At 41.0% G+C, this 13855-nt stretch overlaps 1 protein-coding gene across 2 annotated transcripts in view; it reads right to left on the bottom strand.

Moving 5' to 3' along the window:
* PPP2R3A (protein phosphatase 2 regulatory subunit B''alpha) overlaps window positions 1-13855 on the bottom strand; it is a 54359-nt gene that overhangs the window by 15996 nt on the left and 24508 nt on the right. For both annotated transcript variants that reach the window (XM_075760771.1, XM_075760772.1), the window contains 4 exons: window positions 9644-9904; window positions 7610-7713; window positions 4906-5008; window positions 2980-3054 (listed from right to left, as the gene is read on the bottom strand). In XM_075760771.1, coding sequence (XP_075616886.1) covers window positions 2980-3054; window positions 4906-5008; window positions 7610-7713; window positions 9644-9904 — 543 coding nt within the window. The remainder of the gene's footprint in view (window positions 1-2979; window positions 3055-4905; window positions 5009-7609; window positions 7714-9643; window positions 9905-13855) is intronic.

Genomic DNA, 13855 nt, shown 5'->3' with positions numbered 1-13855 from the left:
TTCATTTTTCCCAGCATGGAAGTTATTTATTCTGAATTCAGTATATAAGCCTTTGGAAGGGGGAGCCCCTTCCTATTTTCCCATTATCCTCATGTCATCTACCTACAGGACCCAAACCATTCATGGGTCAGTTCTAGACCTTTCCCCCACAGAAGAACAAAAGCAATACCATTTCTGGAAAAACTCACAAAACTTTATTAAACCCTGTAGGCCATCCTCCCCTTACACATTCGTATTGGTAATACTGCATAAGCTAAAGCATTTTTCAACAAGCAACATGTTTTGCCAAGTTGTTTTTAGTTGACTCAGCTTTTCAACAGCAGTGTGCAGTGCTAACTCTGAGCCTTGTTTGAACGTTCCAGAAGTCACATTTTAAAGTTTTTACAATAAATGTCCCATGATATTCTGCATAGTCTTCACCAGCTTCAAGAGTCACACTCTGTTGAAAGAAACACAAGTAGTTTAGTATACTGACAATACAACAGCTCACAGATACTGATACAGATTAAAGTACAGCCTATTGGATCCAAAAGGCACCTCTAAAAGGTGCAGAGGTAGGCAAAAAAACCCCCCTGAAACGTGTATACACATCTTACCTATACTAGACTGTTAGCTCACTCTCCGGGTGATTTCAACCAAGTGATGCTGTATCCAGCAATGAACACAAAAGCCAGTGTCTCCTTATGGCCCTCATCTGTAACACAAAAATAAAATGTAATTTGTGCACTTGCAGCAAATACAGCATTCTGACTGTAAGTAGGTATAAGGCACTCTACCTGGAAGGGATCAAAAGGATCCAAGTAGTCTCAAAATCCAAGGACAAAGCTGTTTCCTTCATTACCTCCTGGTGGAAATACTGAATTTTGTAACATCTAAGAGAGAGAAGTGCCAAACTGTGCCTGTGAAAGGAGATGTGAGAAATAGGAATTCCTGGTGTCAGAGAGGAGAGCCACTGCTGCAGTGAGCCAAGTACTGCCACTCCAGATGGGAACAACCCGACCCAACAGACTGTTTGTCTCCCATGGTCTTGATTCTGCTCCAACTCAGCAATCTGGCCAAGGCCAAACACACTGAGCTCAGAAGGAACCTGTCAGCACAGACCCCCAGAACAGCATTGTCCTGCCAGGGAAGAGGAGTCTGTGAAGGACATTGCAGCTTTAAGATTCGCTGCTACACACCATTCATCTCAACCACCATCACACCACTGTCTCCTGGCTGCCTGGGAGCAAGCCACTTCCGTCAGAGTATTGTAAGGGTGCCTCAAGGCTCAGACTGAAGTAGGAAAGCACAGTGGAGACGCAAGCTGAATCAAGCAGCACTGAGGAGCATCATGTACTCGTGAAGGGTCCAGTTCTGTGATGGTTTTATGGTGGTCACACAGGACTTTGCCCAGCCACAAGGGAAGTTGTGAAAAAGGAGAGAGGAAGGAAAAGGTGTTGCCCCTAGTAGCAGCCTGCACTTCACTTATCTTGAAGTGGCACCTCAGCTTCACAGAGCTGGTGTCTCATACCAGAACATGCACTGCAACCCCTATGAGGTCTACAAACTGCAGCAATTGCTGCTTTGGGACACCAAGGGTGATCATTTGGGGGATTACTCTACAGACATTTATTTCCTGCCTTTATTCCCTCCTTTAGACCCTGAAAAATACAGAACAGCATGTGACTTGAGAAGAGGGACCTGGAAAAGCAGATGCACAGAACTGCCTTTGTCACCACCCAACAGCCAGCACCAGGACACTGTACCTTGACCCACTTGGCAGCAAAGAACAACTGGCTGATTTTATAGTCAGAAACCAATACTAGTGAGACCTTAAATCTTTCAGCTCTCACCCCTCCACGTATGTTAAACACCAAACACCAGTGTACATATGTCACAGGCACCTTCCACACTCACCTATTCATGTGCCTCCATAATTTCCTGGCCACTGTTGTACCTTCTCTGGCCAGTTACTATGCTTAATGTATCTGTTGTTCCATGGGGACTAACTATGTTGATAATACACTGATGTTCACCATCATGTTCAAGTGCATCTAAGCATTTAAAAGTGATTCTTGTTATACATTTTAATAAAATATTATATTCAGTGTTTGCCCAGAGTAACAGTGTCTTTCTGGCCATCTGCTCCTTACAGGAAAGGAAGAAGCCCGTGTCTGCCAGTAATCTCCCAGCTGCCAGTATGTGGTGCAGCTGGCCCCCATGCAGACCCTGGCAAGCAAACAGGAGAAACTTTAAGCCCTTGAGCCCTGTTGGGACACAGCTCTTATCAGGTCTGTCATTATTTGATTTTGTTACCACTGCAGACTTAAAACAACCTAACATTCATCTCTTTTATCCAGATTAATACCCAACAGGAGACAAACTAAAGCCTTAAAAAAACCAGGACAAGCTTATTCAGGTAAAGCACCAGTCTAACTGCCGACTGCAAAGTTGGAACAAAGCTACAAAACAAAACCCAGCAACAAACAGTAGTCACAAAAGCTCAGAGTCTCACAAAGACTAGACAGGCTATCTGGCAAGAGTGAAAGGCAGGAGAGTTGGATGGGAGACCCCTGTGAGCAATGGATGCTTTGTACCACGGAACAATCACAGATTCTCCACACCTAAGTGACAGAAATCTTCAAACATAGGTCCTTCCATGTCTCAGCAGTCCAGCAGAGTTACAGGTAACTTAGCAGCTCTCAAAGACCAAAGGAGGACTTCTCACCTTCCTCCATCAGGATTAAAGACCAGAATAGTGCTTTTTTATAGATTTGTTTAAGACCAGAAAGAGTCATTATTAACCTTTTGAATAACCTCTTGTACACACAGGCAGATTCATTTTTCCTTTGGAAGTAGTTCTTAAAATAACTCATTGCCAGCAATATTAAAAACATCTATTTTTGAAATAACAGAAAGATTTGCTGATGGGAACAGTGACAAGTCACAAAAGGAGGGTCGGTACAGCAGCGTCACAGAAGATCAAAAGAGCCAGCCTACCGTCGTAATATAGCGGGAATGGAACTCTGGAGCATCCTTCAGGAACGTCAGACCAGGATGCGTTTCCACCACATCCTGCAAGATAAGACCAAATAAAGTGAAATAGATTTTCTTCTCCTTTCAATGTTTAGAAGTTAGGGGGTTTACAAACCAATATTTTTGCTTACTTTTGAAACTGTATTTGCAGCATTAACAATAAAACTGAAATGACATCTTTTAATCTATAAAGTAAACCTTCTAGAATGATAAGGAGAACACATTTTGTGGGCAATACGCACCTGTTGGGCCATTTTGATTTACTTAAGGACAGAAAAACAAAGGAAGAGAGTTAGTGAGTAGACGAAAACTCATTTTCATTGAATGAGACAAAAAATTAGTTAGTTGACCATGCAACTATCTCCTCTCCAAGATCTTTTTTCCTCCATTCATTGAAGATACTAACATCTATTAGAGCTGGTGTCAGAAATAAAAGGGAACTATAACCTTTCAAGGAATGTTTATGTCCTCCACAACAACGAAAGCTCTTGTAAGCCTCAGAATGCATACAGACATAATCAGTGTTTTTCCAAAATTTACTTGAACTACCTGTGGAGATGCCTCTTTCTCGGGATCAGCTTTTTGTAAGCCAAACAACTGGCTCATGATACCAAATCTGCCAAGAAATGCATGACCAAAAATGTGGAGAGACTGCTCAGATCCTGAATGAATCAGCTCAGATACTGTATGAATCAATGTCTGTAATTTCTATATGTCTGACTCCTCCACTCTTTAAATAAGTGCTCAAAGTTTTGCTTTGTCTACACCATGATATGGCAAAGGGATAGAGCAGACACAGTGCCCTTAGGGGTGTGGCATGACCAAATTTTGGCAAGTCTAATTCGATGTCTAACACAATGGTGTAGTACAGTGTAATATTGCGAGTCTCTGGTTGACTGACAAACAAGATTGTACGTGCCTTTGATTGCGCCAGTAGCTAAAAAGTAGAGCTGCAGTCAGTCAGGAAAGGCAACGTGCCCGGTAGAGAAAAGATGAAAAGGAACATGAGAAAATTTACCCATCACAGTCCCAGTTTTGTTTGAGACACAGAAACATCCAGTGCAGACACAAAAATCTTTCCTCAACAAAGCATCTGCACAGAGGTTTTGCACAGAGGGCAACACACTGTAAGAAGTCTAGAGATATGCAGAAAAGCTCAGAAAAAATAGTATCAACAGATGATCAGAGGAGCAGATGGACCTGATTTATAGAAAAACTATAAAAATCCCTAAACCTATCTAAAGCCTGCCTAAATGGGCACAAATAATTAAAGAAGTGATATTTTTAACAAAGCAAAGTATCAATGTGAATGAAAGGAAAAGAAAGAAATGAAATCAGGATGCACAGATTTAGCTTGAACATTAAGGGGGGGGGGGAACAGATCAGCAGACTTGTGTACTAGCAGGTTTAGAGGCATATACAGAACAATTGGAACTACAAAATTTTTTGCAGAGATTTCCATGTGATATTGCATCTGGTAGTCTTGCTAGACATATTCAATTATAATTGTCTCATCAAGCAACTTTTACAACTTTTCTAATAAGCTTTTATGTTGTGCTTGAGTATCGATAAGTGCCATGGCTTTTTCCCAATAACCACCTAGAGAAATGGGGCAAGTTTCAGCTTGATTACGAGGCACTGATAAATACAAATCTGAACGAGAGAATAAATAAAGCTTTGACAGTCCTCAGCAACTTTAGCTTGGTGCTTATGTAAAATAGTCCACTTAAAATGCTTATTTCTATTTCACTTAAAAATAAACCCCATCCAGGTGCTGTTCAAACCAAAGGTCTGCATGTCCTTAGTAAACATTTAAAGACACAAAAATAAGTTACAAAATAAACATAGCTTGCTCTCCCTATCCATTCACTGCTGAGCTGTTGCAGGTACCTGAAGCAGTGGAATGAAGTCCTCCTGTTCTAGGTAGTCGCAGCTAGGCTTTGCTAAAAGGTACGTGAATCTGGATGCATCATCATGGCAGTTACGTAGGATTCTACGAGAGAGATGAAGAGTTACTCCAACCACTTTGTACGTCACAGGACAATCACAAACTACAGATGGATTATGAAGTGCCTTATCACATGTTACACATGTGATACATCTATACTGTGAACTATGCAAAGTTGACCTCAGACTACCAGCACTCATTTTCTTCAACATCTTTCAGCAACACCAAGGTACTTCCATCCAGTGGAGCTTTTTTCATGTTCACGTTGCTGTGGTAACCAAGGTTTCCTACTGAAGACTGTTCTTACTTTGATTCCACAGCATCTTAGTAAATAACCTGCCTTTTCAAAATGCTGCCCGCTCACTGATCTCATTTCAGGTCAATAGGATCAGCCTAGTGGGATGCCATAACAGACATGCTCTGCAGTTTAATCCTTTACTATATTTCAATCTTTGAGGATATTGTCAAACTACAGTGACTAAATTTTCAACCATAAAAATCACTCCCCAGAAGGGAAAAAAAGAGCATCTCTTGTTAATTACAGCACAGCTGGCTGCTGTGCACTGAAGTCATGGACAACAGCCTAATGAAAGAATTAGTTGGACTGAGTATTTAGAGAAGCATGTAAACTCATTCCTTAGGTTGACAGTTTGCATCTGTGACACCAATTCTTGTCTCTTTCTTCTAATACAAAATACTACACTGGTCAGAAGTAGCACAATTACTTAACTCATTCCAAATAGAAATACTCATGAAAACAGAGCCTCCATGACATTTACCAAATCACTACTGAATACCTGTAACAGAAGAGAACATTCCGGTATTTCAAACACTAAGTTGTCCATGTAGTACAAGGGAAACAAATTACTCAGAAAATTACCCTGTATTCTTTAATAACTGTGAAAATACAAATGCACTGCTAATTATTTACCATGAGTGATTATACACCCCCCTCCTCCCCTGAAACTGTATGAACTTAGTTGAAAACACAGTACTCAAATGCCTGTGATTTTCCTGCAGAGGTGACACTAACTGGCTTGCCACTAATTCTGGCTTTACCTCTCTTTACCAAAAGCAGACTTATTTAAAAAAAAAAACCACCTCTCTTGTAAAATCTTCCAGAAAATAAACAAAAAAGATTTAGTGGCTGACAAGCAATCCTGTTAGCTGCACATTCACATCATGCTAACTGTCAATTAACATACATTCTAAATCAGCTGCAGAAAACGGGTGTTAATGTTTTAGCTTAAAAAAAAATAACCAGGACTATGAAGATGAATCCCAAAGCCATGTTTTTGCAAACTAAAAGATCTGATTTTCAGAAGTATTCTATACCCAGCAATTCCTATTGACTTCACATGACATCAGTGAGTATGTAGCATTTTAAAAAGTCAGGTCAGCTACTAAGATGCTTGGAAATAGGCTTCAGTAATTAAGATAACTGTTTTAAAATTACGGCTGTGTTCAGATAGCTGTAGTTTAACTTTACCAGGAATACTACATTTTTTTTCTGTCTATCATGTTTCCAGAAAAAAAAATTGGAACTGTCAGAGGGGAAGAGGGAAAAAAAATATCTTTCTAAAACAGCAACTAAAGAAAAGCATACAAAACTTGGCTTGGAAATGGTGCGGTTAAAAGAACACAGAAGAGGGGCATGACCACAGTTTGCAAATATCTGAAGGATGTGAAAGTCAGGAGTGAAAATATGTGGTATCATACATGAGGGATTAATTAGGAGTAATTGAAGGAACCTAAGGAAGGAAAAGCGTTGTCTGTGTCAAGAAAAACTTACTGAGCATTCACCCCTAACATTTTTGCAGTTTTGCCAGGGTTAACTAGAAGCTGTTTTGACAATATTATCACAGGAAATACTTTGGGAACTCAAGGTTAAAGGTTACTTTAAGAGTCTGAAGAGCAACCATTAAGTCAAAAATTAGAACTCTTTCTGGATATGAGATGGAGACGTTGAGGTGTTTCACAAAGTAGACTAAAGCCTGAAATCACCCTGGAGGGAAAAAGATTAGGCAAGAGAGCAAGTCTGCTCCTTCTCACATCTGACTCCAAGCACAACATATCCAGAAGTCTCAATTTCAGTGGTATGTGGAAGTGACCGTCAAACCCCATGGATTTATTATACAGTGTGCTTGAGGAAGGAAGGAAATAGCCATTAAAGCTCCCAGAGTATCCACTTGTATGATGCTTCTTTATTTTACTTCTTGCTGTCCTATAACATTATCACACACCTCCTCTCCTCATTCCCAAATGGCACTCACTCACTGCCTTACTGTAGCAGCAATAAGGCCTCAGATAAATACATCCAAAATAGCTGACAGATGTCAGTGTATCTCATGAAAGGCTGATATATTTCTAGGGAGCATGTTAATATATTTTATAGGCCAGACCAAAACATATCATCTATACAACTGCTTCAAAGTTTGCTGATGCAGCATGGAAACAAGTGTTCAGGGAGTTTTGGGGAAGAAAACTTAAGCTGATGGAGATTTTTTTAAGCCATTTATTTTCTTCTAAATAAGGGACAATGATTTGAAAAGTCTGGTGAAAGGGAGAAGAAACAAAAAAAAAGAAGCTTCTATGGTAGGCTCTTCTCTTTTTCCAGAAAGAGAATTTTGCATTTGCCATACTTACTTTCTCCACATAGATACAAATGAGTGCACAGATACACATCCTGTCCTTTCTCCTCTCAATGCATTGAACATAGGTGCTTTCCAGTAGAGTGGGCAGCCACATATCTGTAATGAAACACCAGAACAAAGAGGAACACAAAAGCAGTTACAGAAAGAGCCTGCTTGTTTACACACCATGGGCTGACTTCCCATTAATAGCAAGGGAACTTCAATTCTAATTACAGACAATGAATGATTAAATGCCTGAAGGTGAAATGATTCCCATCCTGTAGTTTTCAGGGCAGCGCCTTCCACCCAGAACAGCTCATTTTCCCAACAGTACTGCTAGATCACAGCAGGATGACAACAAAAGCAAGCATAAAAGGAAAGAGGCTGATTCCAGCAAAAAGACTCCCTGAACACAACTTTTTAACTAGCCTCTGCAGAGGCTGCTAGCTTTCAGAATGATAATCAATGAAAGCTCAAGCATTTTGTACTCTAATGCCTTAGAAAAGCAGGCTTGAAAATAGCTTCAAACACTCAGCTGCTGACACCTTCAAGAAACCTCTTTACCACAAAGATCTTTCCAGCCACGGTATCATCTGCAAAACACAGGTCTTGGAGGGAGCACAGCTGATTCAGGCCAGGCACAGGTAAGAAGGATATCCCACCAAATGGAAGGAAGAATATTTTGAAGTAGTAGTTGAGGCATCAGTTCTGCTTTCCCCACAAAGCCTCTTTCACCTCTTCTATTAAGTAAGACTTATCCTGCAAGTCCACTCTCAACTTTTTGTCCGGGGCTGTGTGTTTCTTTGGGAACCCCAATCAGTGTAACTACTGCTTTCAGATTTAGCCATCCCCTTGTCAGGAACTCTACTTCTACAGGTGGTTAGCTACTCTGAGGAAAGAGTGACATTTACTTTCTGTTGTTTTCTTTGTGTAGCTGGTTCTCTTGCACTTATTTCAGAGCCCCAAAACTGATACCATTATCAATAATCCCACGGAACAGAAGCAAGCCTTTTAACAGCTAAATGGCATGGAGCTACTTTTACGTAGAGACAGATGCAGAGACCAGACAGAAAGGCAGAGGTCTCTTCTACACCACCCTCCTGCTTTTCCCAGGTTGAACCTGACAGGCCACACACAGTTGCCTGTCTTGCCATAGAATCAGTTTCAAACCTTTTTTTTGGTCAAACAAAAACTTCTTTGATGTTTTCAAAGATGGTTTACAAATAAAGCCACTCAATTCTTATAAAACCAAAAATCAACCTAGTCTCTCCATTCAGAAAAATCTTCCTTCTTGGAAAACAAGTGCTCCTCTTGGACAGAACATCATTGCTCAATCTACAGTGCCAAGGATGCATTCAGGGCAAACTGAACATATGAGATGTGTCTGACAACTTGCTGGTTTTTAGATCAGCATTACTAAAAACCGTGGTTGAATGAGAGGAAAATAGAACCACCCATCTGTATTGTGCTCCCACGCAAGTGCTGCATTTTGTTCCCTGAAGCCAGGAACTCATTAGCAGGCTGTAACAACTCCAAGTCTGCTGACACCTGCATTATGGATATCGAACGTATGCATCTCAGTGGCTGAGGGTTGACTAAACATTTCCCTCTTTATGTCTGAGAAGGCATAGGTTGGAAACTGTTTTCTCAAACAACACTGCAACAGTATACATAGATCGTGCCCAGACTAGGGGACAGCTAACCGCACAGAAGGTAGCTGGCACTACCTGAAGCCACAGAGGTAGACTAAGTTTCTGCTATCTTCTGAGCAAAACTATGGAGGAACAGAAAAACAAAAATGCAATTTGTTTGGTAAGAAGTCTGAAAGGACCATTTTGCAAATCAAAGCAAGAAAGAGCATACACATCAGATGTGACCAATAGCAAGCTGAGCTCATCTTTGTTTACTAACATCTTAATCTAAACAAAGCCACTCAGAACAAAAGGATGTTGGCTCTTTATTCACTAAAACTGAGAACAGCTGCGAGATACTTTTAGCTTTACTTTGCCTTTCTCTACAAAACCCAAAAAACCTCGAGAACAGTTACCTTAGCAATTTTCCCCATTTCACAGATGTTTGCTTTCTCATCTTCAAACTCTGTAAAGGCTTCTTCAATTCTGGCAATGATCTCTTCATGATTAGTGCAGACATTTGGAAGTCCTTTAGGGAAGTAGAAACGTGGAATGTTTATCGACAAAGGGGTACTGCTGGTGGCTTTATTCACAGGTAGAAGAGTGCAAGGGCTAACCGCAGAGTTCAAAGGGACTGGGGATGAAGTTCCAGGTTTCTTCTCTTGTTTACTTTGAACCTGAAAATAGAATGAATAACAAATACTTTTTAACAGCATGGCATGCCAAGCAGGAGAAAACAGTTTGTGCTCCCAGTAATTAGGAAAAATTTAAAACCCACCAACCATTGAATTATAGCACAGGAATAAAAATGCACGTCTTAAGTTGAAAGAGTCCTTTTGCAGGTGAAGCACTCAAAGGTTTCACTGAATCAGCACCTGCATAACTTGCTGAAAAACCAGGAGAAAACTGGAAATTGAAACTAGGCCTTCCACATGCCTGTTTGAAGGTAGCCTTTTTTCCCCCATGCCTACCACCTCTTTTTCCATTAGCTCTACCTTCCTATCACTCCTCTCCTGTCTGTAATAAACATATGGCTGATATGGTGATCCCCTATAGATCACCTTTCTAATGGATCTCTGGAATCTTCTAGTTCTACCCATACATCAGTACATTTCATAAAAGGCAGTACTTGTATTTAAATACATAATGAGAACTCCAAATAGATAATTTTTTCGACATAGGAGGGAATATTTTTAAACTTTGGAAAGTAGTTACACTATAAGCAGCAGAATTCAGATGCTAGAATGCTGAGGGATGACGAATTCCCTACTCCCCCGTGAATACACATTGTCCTGGGAAAAGGCAACAGGCTTGCCTATTGCACAATGGTTCAAATGCAAGAGTTATTAACATAACAACATATGTGATAAGAGGCTAATAAGGCAATAGTCAAGTAAATACAGCTGCAACTTTCAGTTTGTTTATTCTATTTCAAAACAAAATGGTTTTAGGATAAAGTAGCCAAGTCTGAGTTCACTAAATACAGAAGAATGTATATGATGAACTGATTAAACTCGTCTTTTTTCCTCTCCGAGAAACTTGGAGCTTTTTTCTTAACACATACTGAATACTCCAAGTTGCCACTCAGGAAGGTGAAGTAGTGAGAATTGTAAAAGCTTCCTTAAGCCCTGCTTTGTCTGCATTTTAGAATACTGCATCAGCCCTAGTTACTCTGTCCCACAATATGACATGCAGAGAGGGGACCTGAAACGGTGGCAGGGGTTAAGCTAGGGGGGAAGTTGGTCACTCGCTTTAGGAGCGGCAGCTCAATGGGTCAATAGAAGACAACCCTTCTCCTAGCTTCCTTTCCCTCTTTACTCAGAGTAACAAAAGCAAAACCCAGACAGGCTGAACATGCCTGGGAAGGGAACACGTAGGCCCAGAGTGGCCACTGCTGCCTGTCCGAGGTAGATGAAGATCCACCCCTCTCCCACGGCTGCTTGCTTCAGTAAGAGAGCCTAAGCCAGAGGAGTGAACAGACCTCCCTGAGACAGGCCTTCTCAAGAAGCCTCCAACTGATGGGAGGGTTGTGAATTGAACCTTTGTGCATAAGTCAAGCTAGTAATTTGGCTTGGAGGACTCCTCACGCACATCACTGCCCAGCGTAGCTACTGACTTTTCCAGCCATGGCTCAACTTTACTTGGTAGTTTTCACTTTCTGGATTGCAGCAGAGAGGAAATCCCTGCTGGTCTCTCACAGCACCGTTTTCATACAATGTAAAGCTGGAAGAGACAATGAGGTGCCAACTCCAGCCACCTAACATCTATAATAGGACTTAACATCAGTTTGTCTTGAAGACCCACTTCTCAGAAACAGATTTATTGCTCATTAATCTCTTCAATACATGCACACACTCCTAGCTGTCAGGACTGCAAGGAGCTGTAAGAAATGACTCAAATTTAACAAGAAGGTCCACAAACCTAAAGGAAGAAAACCAACATATGTTCTCTCAAAGGACACTGACTCTTCACTTTAACAATATGTCCCCTTCCTTTACAGTACAAGAGAAGGATAAAATTAGGTTTTTTTTTTTCTTGGAAGGCAAAGAGGCATCCCCAAAGTAGACCACCACAACAGTACTGTGCCATTTTCTTCCTCTTCTGCATACCACCTACATCCCGATACTGCACAAGACTTCAGCTGATCAGCCTGTAACACAACTCAGTCACTTTACCCTGGACTCCACCTTCTGAAAAGCAGAACATCTAATTTTCCTCCAGATACTGCTAAAGTCAACGACGCTCAGTACCAGCTCACATAAGCCACAAGTCAGGACCCCAGAATCTACATTAATTTCCTGATCCACAACTACAAATAGGAGAAATACAGGGAATGCTGCTAAGCTTCAAAGTGGGGAACCAGTTCAGACACAGGTTTGCAGCTGACCTTCCCAGTGAGACTGAATCACTAACTCTTGCTCAGTCCAAGGCAAATAAGGTGGAAGCACTGCTCATGGATGGCTTCTTTTCAGAAGATTCTACTTCAGGAATAGAAATAAAATTCTTGACCTTTGTCTTCTTCCTTCTCATGTAAGAAATGAGCTGTTTACAACAACATAAAGAGAAAACAACAAGCTGCAACTAGCTCTTGAAGATCCTGTTCTCTAGAACAATCTTGCAAGTTAACACTCTGGGATGAGTATAACCAGATGTCAACCACTATGAAGACAGCAGGGAGTTAATTACAACTATTTGTGAAAAAATAAAAAGTGATACCAGGGGAAATTGTGGCAATTCCTTCTAAAACACAGTTTCTTCTTGCAAAAAGTTAACCTTAAATGCCATTTGCTTAGTGAAACATTTCTCCAACAGGGACATGCATTTTCAGAAAGGACAACTGAGAAAGAAAACTACAAATACTATAAATCTTTTAGCTTTGTTGCTAATAGACTTTTTTTTGTTTTGCTGAAGAGGAAGGTGATATTAAAGTCCATTTTTAAATAGTGCTCTATAGCATAGTGTAATTTACATTAACTAAAATCTGTCTACCCACTATATCACCTTTTGCCAGTCATACAACTTATTTATAGACTATAATAGTGACATCTGGATTATTTACAATCCAGACAGAACTACAGCCTCATTGTAACTACACAAAGCACAGAGACTAAACCTCTGCCATCCAGGCCTGTCTCTCAGGGACTTGCCAGTCCCAGCAGAAAACTCCACAGAAGGAAGTAGCATCACATCAAGTGCTCAAATACTTTCTACTCCTTCCTCTGGGCCTCAATCTCCAACACTAAATAATAAATTTACCAGTTTCTCGGGTTTTTTTCCAAATGGGATTCTGTAATCCTCTTTTCTACGGTACAGTGACTCAGCCTGGTTTCTCACAGTCCACAGTGCTGACTTCATGTCTCCTTCCATTTTTTACAGTTCCTGTCTTGCTGAATTGTGATGGTAACTGGACACAAGCCATCCTCAGAGCTCATCGGTTCTCCAGAGCTGATTTGTATCTATCACCCAAGACCTTCTTCCTTTCCTTCCCTGAAGCCCTTTCCCATCATTGTATTCTTCTGCTGCCTCTTTCTCACCCATCTCCAAGGGCAGCACGAACAGCAAAAGTTCATCTGCACATGGCTCCCAAACACTATGAGAAAATGCATTTCTGGATAGTATCTTTTCTATTATAAACTGTAAACTCATCAGTAGAAGGAAAGTTCAACTGCAGCAAAACAAATATGAAAACAAACTCTACATAAGCAACACAGAATCACAAAAGGATTTAGGTGGGAAGGGACACAGGGACAACTCTAAGGCTGGATCAAGTTCCTCATGGCCTTACCCAGCTGAATTTTGAAAACACAGACCTCGCATCCCTCCACTGACAAATATGCCTATAGATCTTACACATGCCTTTCCTGCAACTGATATACTTCAGCCCACACTCCAAATGCTTCCCTGAAAACTGCATGAAGAAAGCCACCAGCGTGCATCCAAATTAATTCAGACAGAAGGACAGCAGTGGGCATAAACCCCCACTCCTCGCAGAAGCCCCACTGCAATTCTCATGTGTCCTGATTTGCAGATGACACCTAGGGGGAAGGCTGGCATGATGAAAGGCAGAACCTCAGGTGGAAAGGCCTTGACAAACTGTTCAACTACGTCCATGAGAAAAGACGCCACGT

The sequence above is a fragment of the Balearica regulorum genome, chromosome 9 (genome assembly GCF_011004875.1).
Source record: "Balearica regulorum gibbericeps isolate bBalReg1 chromosome 9, bBalReg1.pri, whole genome shotgun sequence".
NCBI lineage: Eukaryota > Metazoa > Chordata > Aves > Gruiformes > Gruidae > Balearica > Balearica regulorum.
Note: the sequence above shows the minus strand (reverse complement) of the source record. Positions and strands in the feature narration are given on the sequence as shown.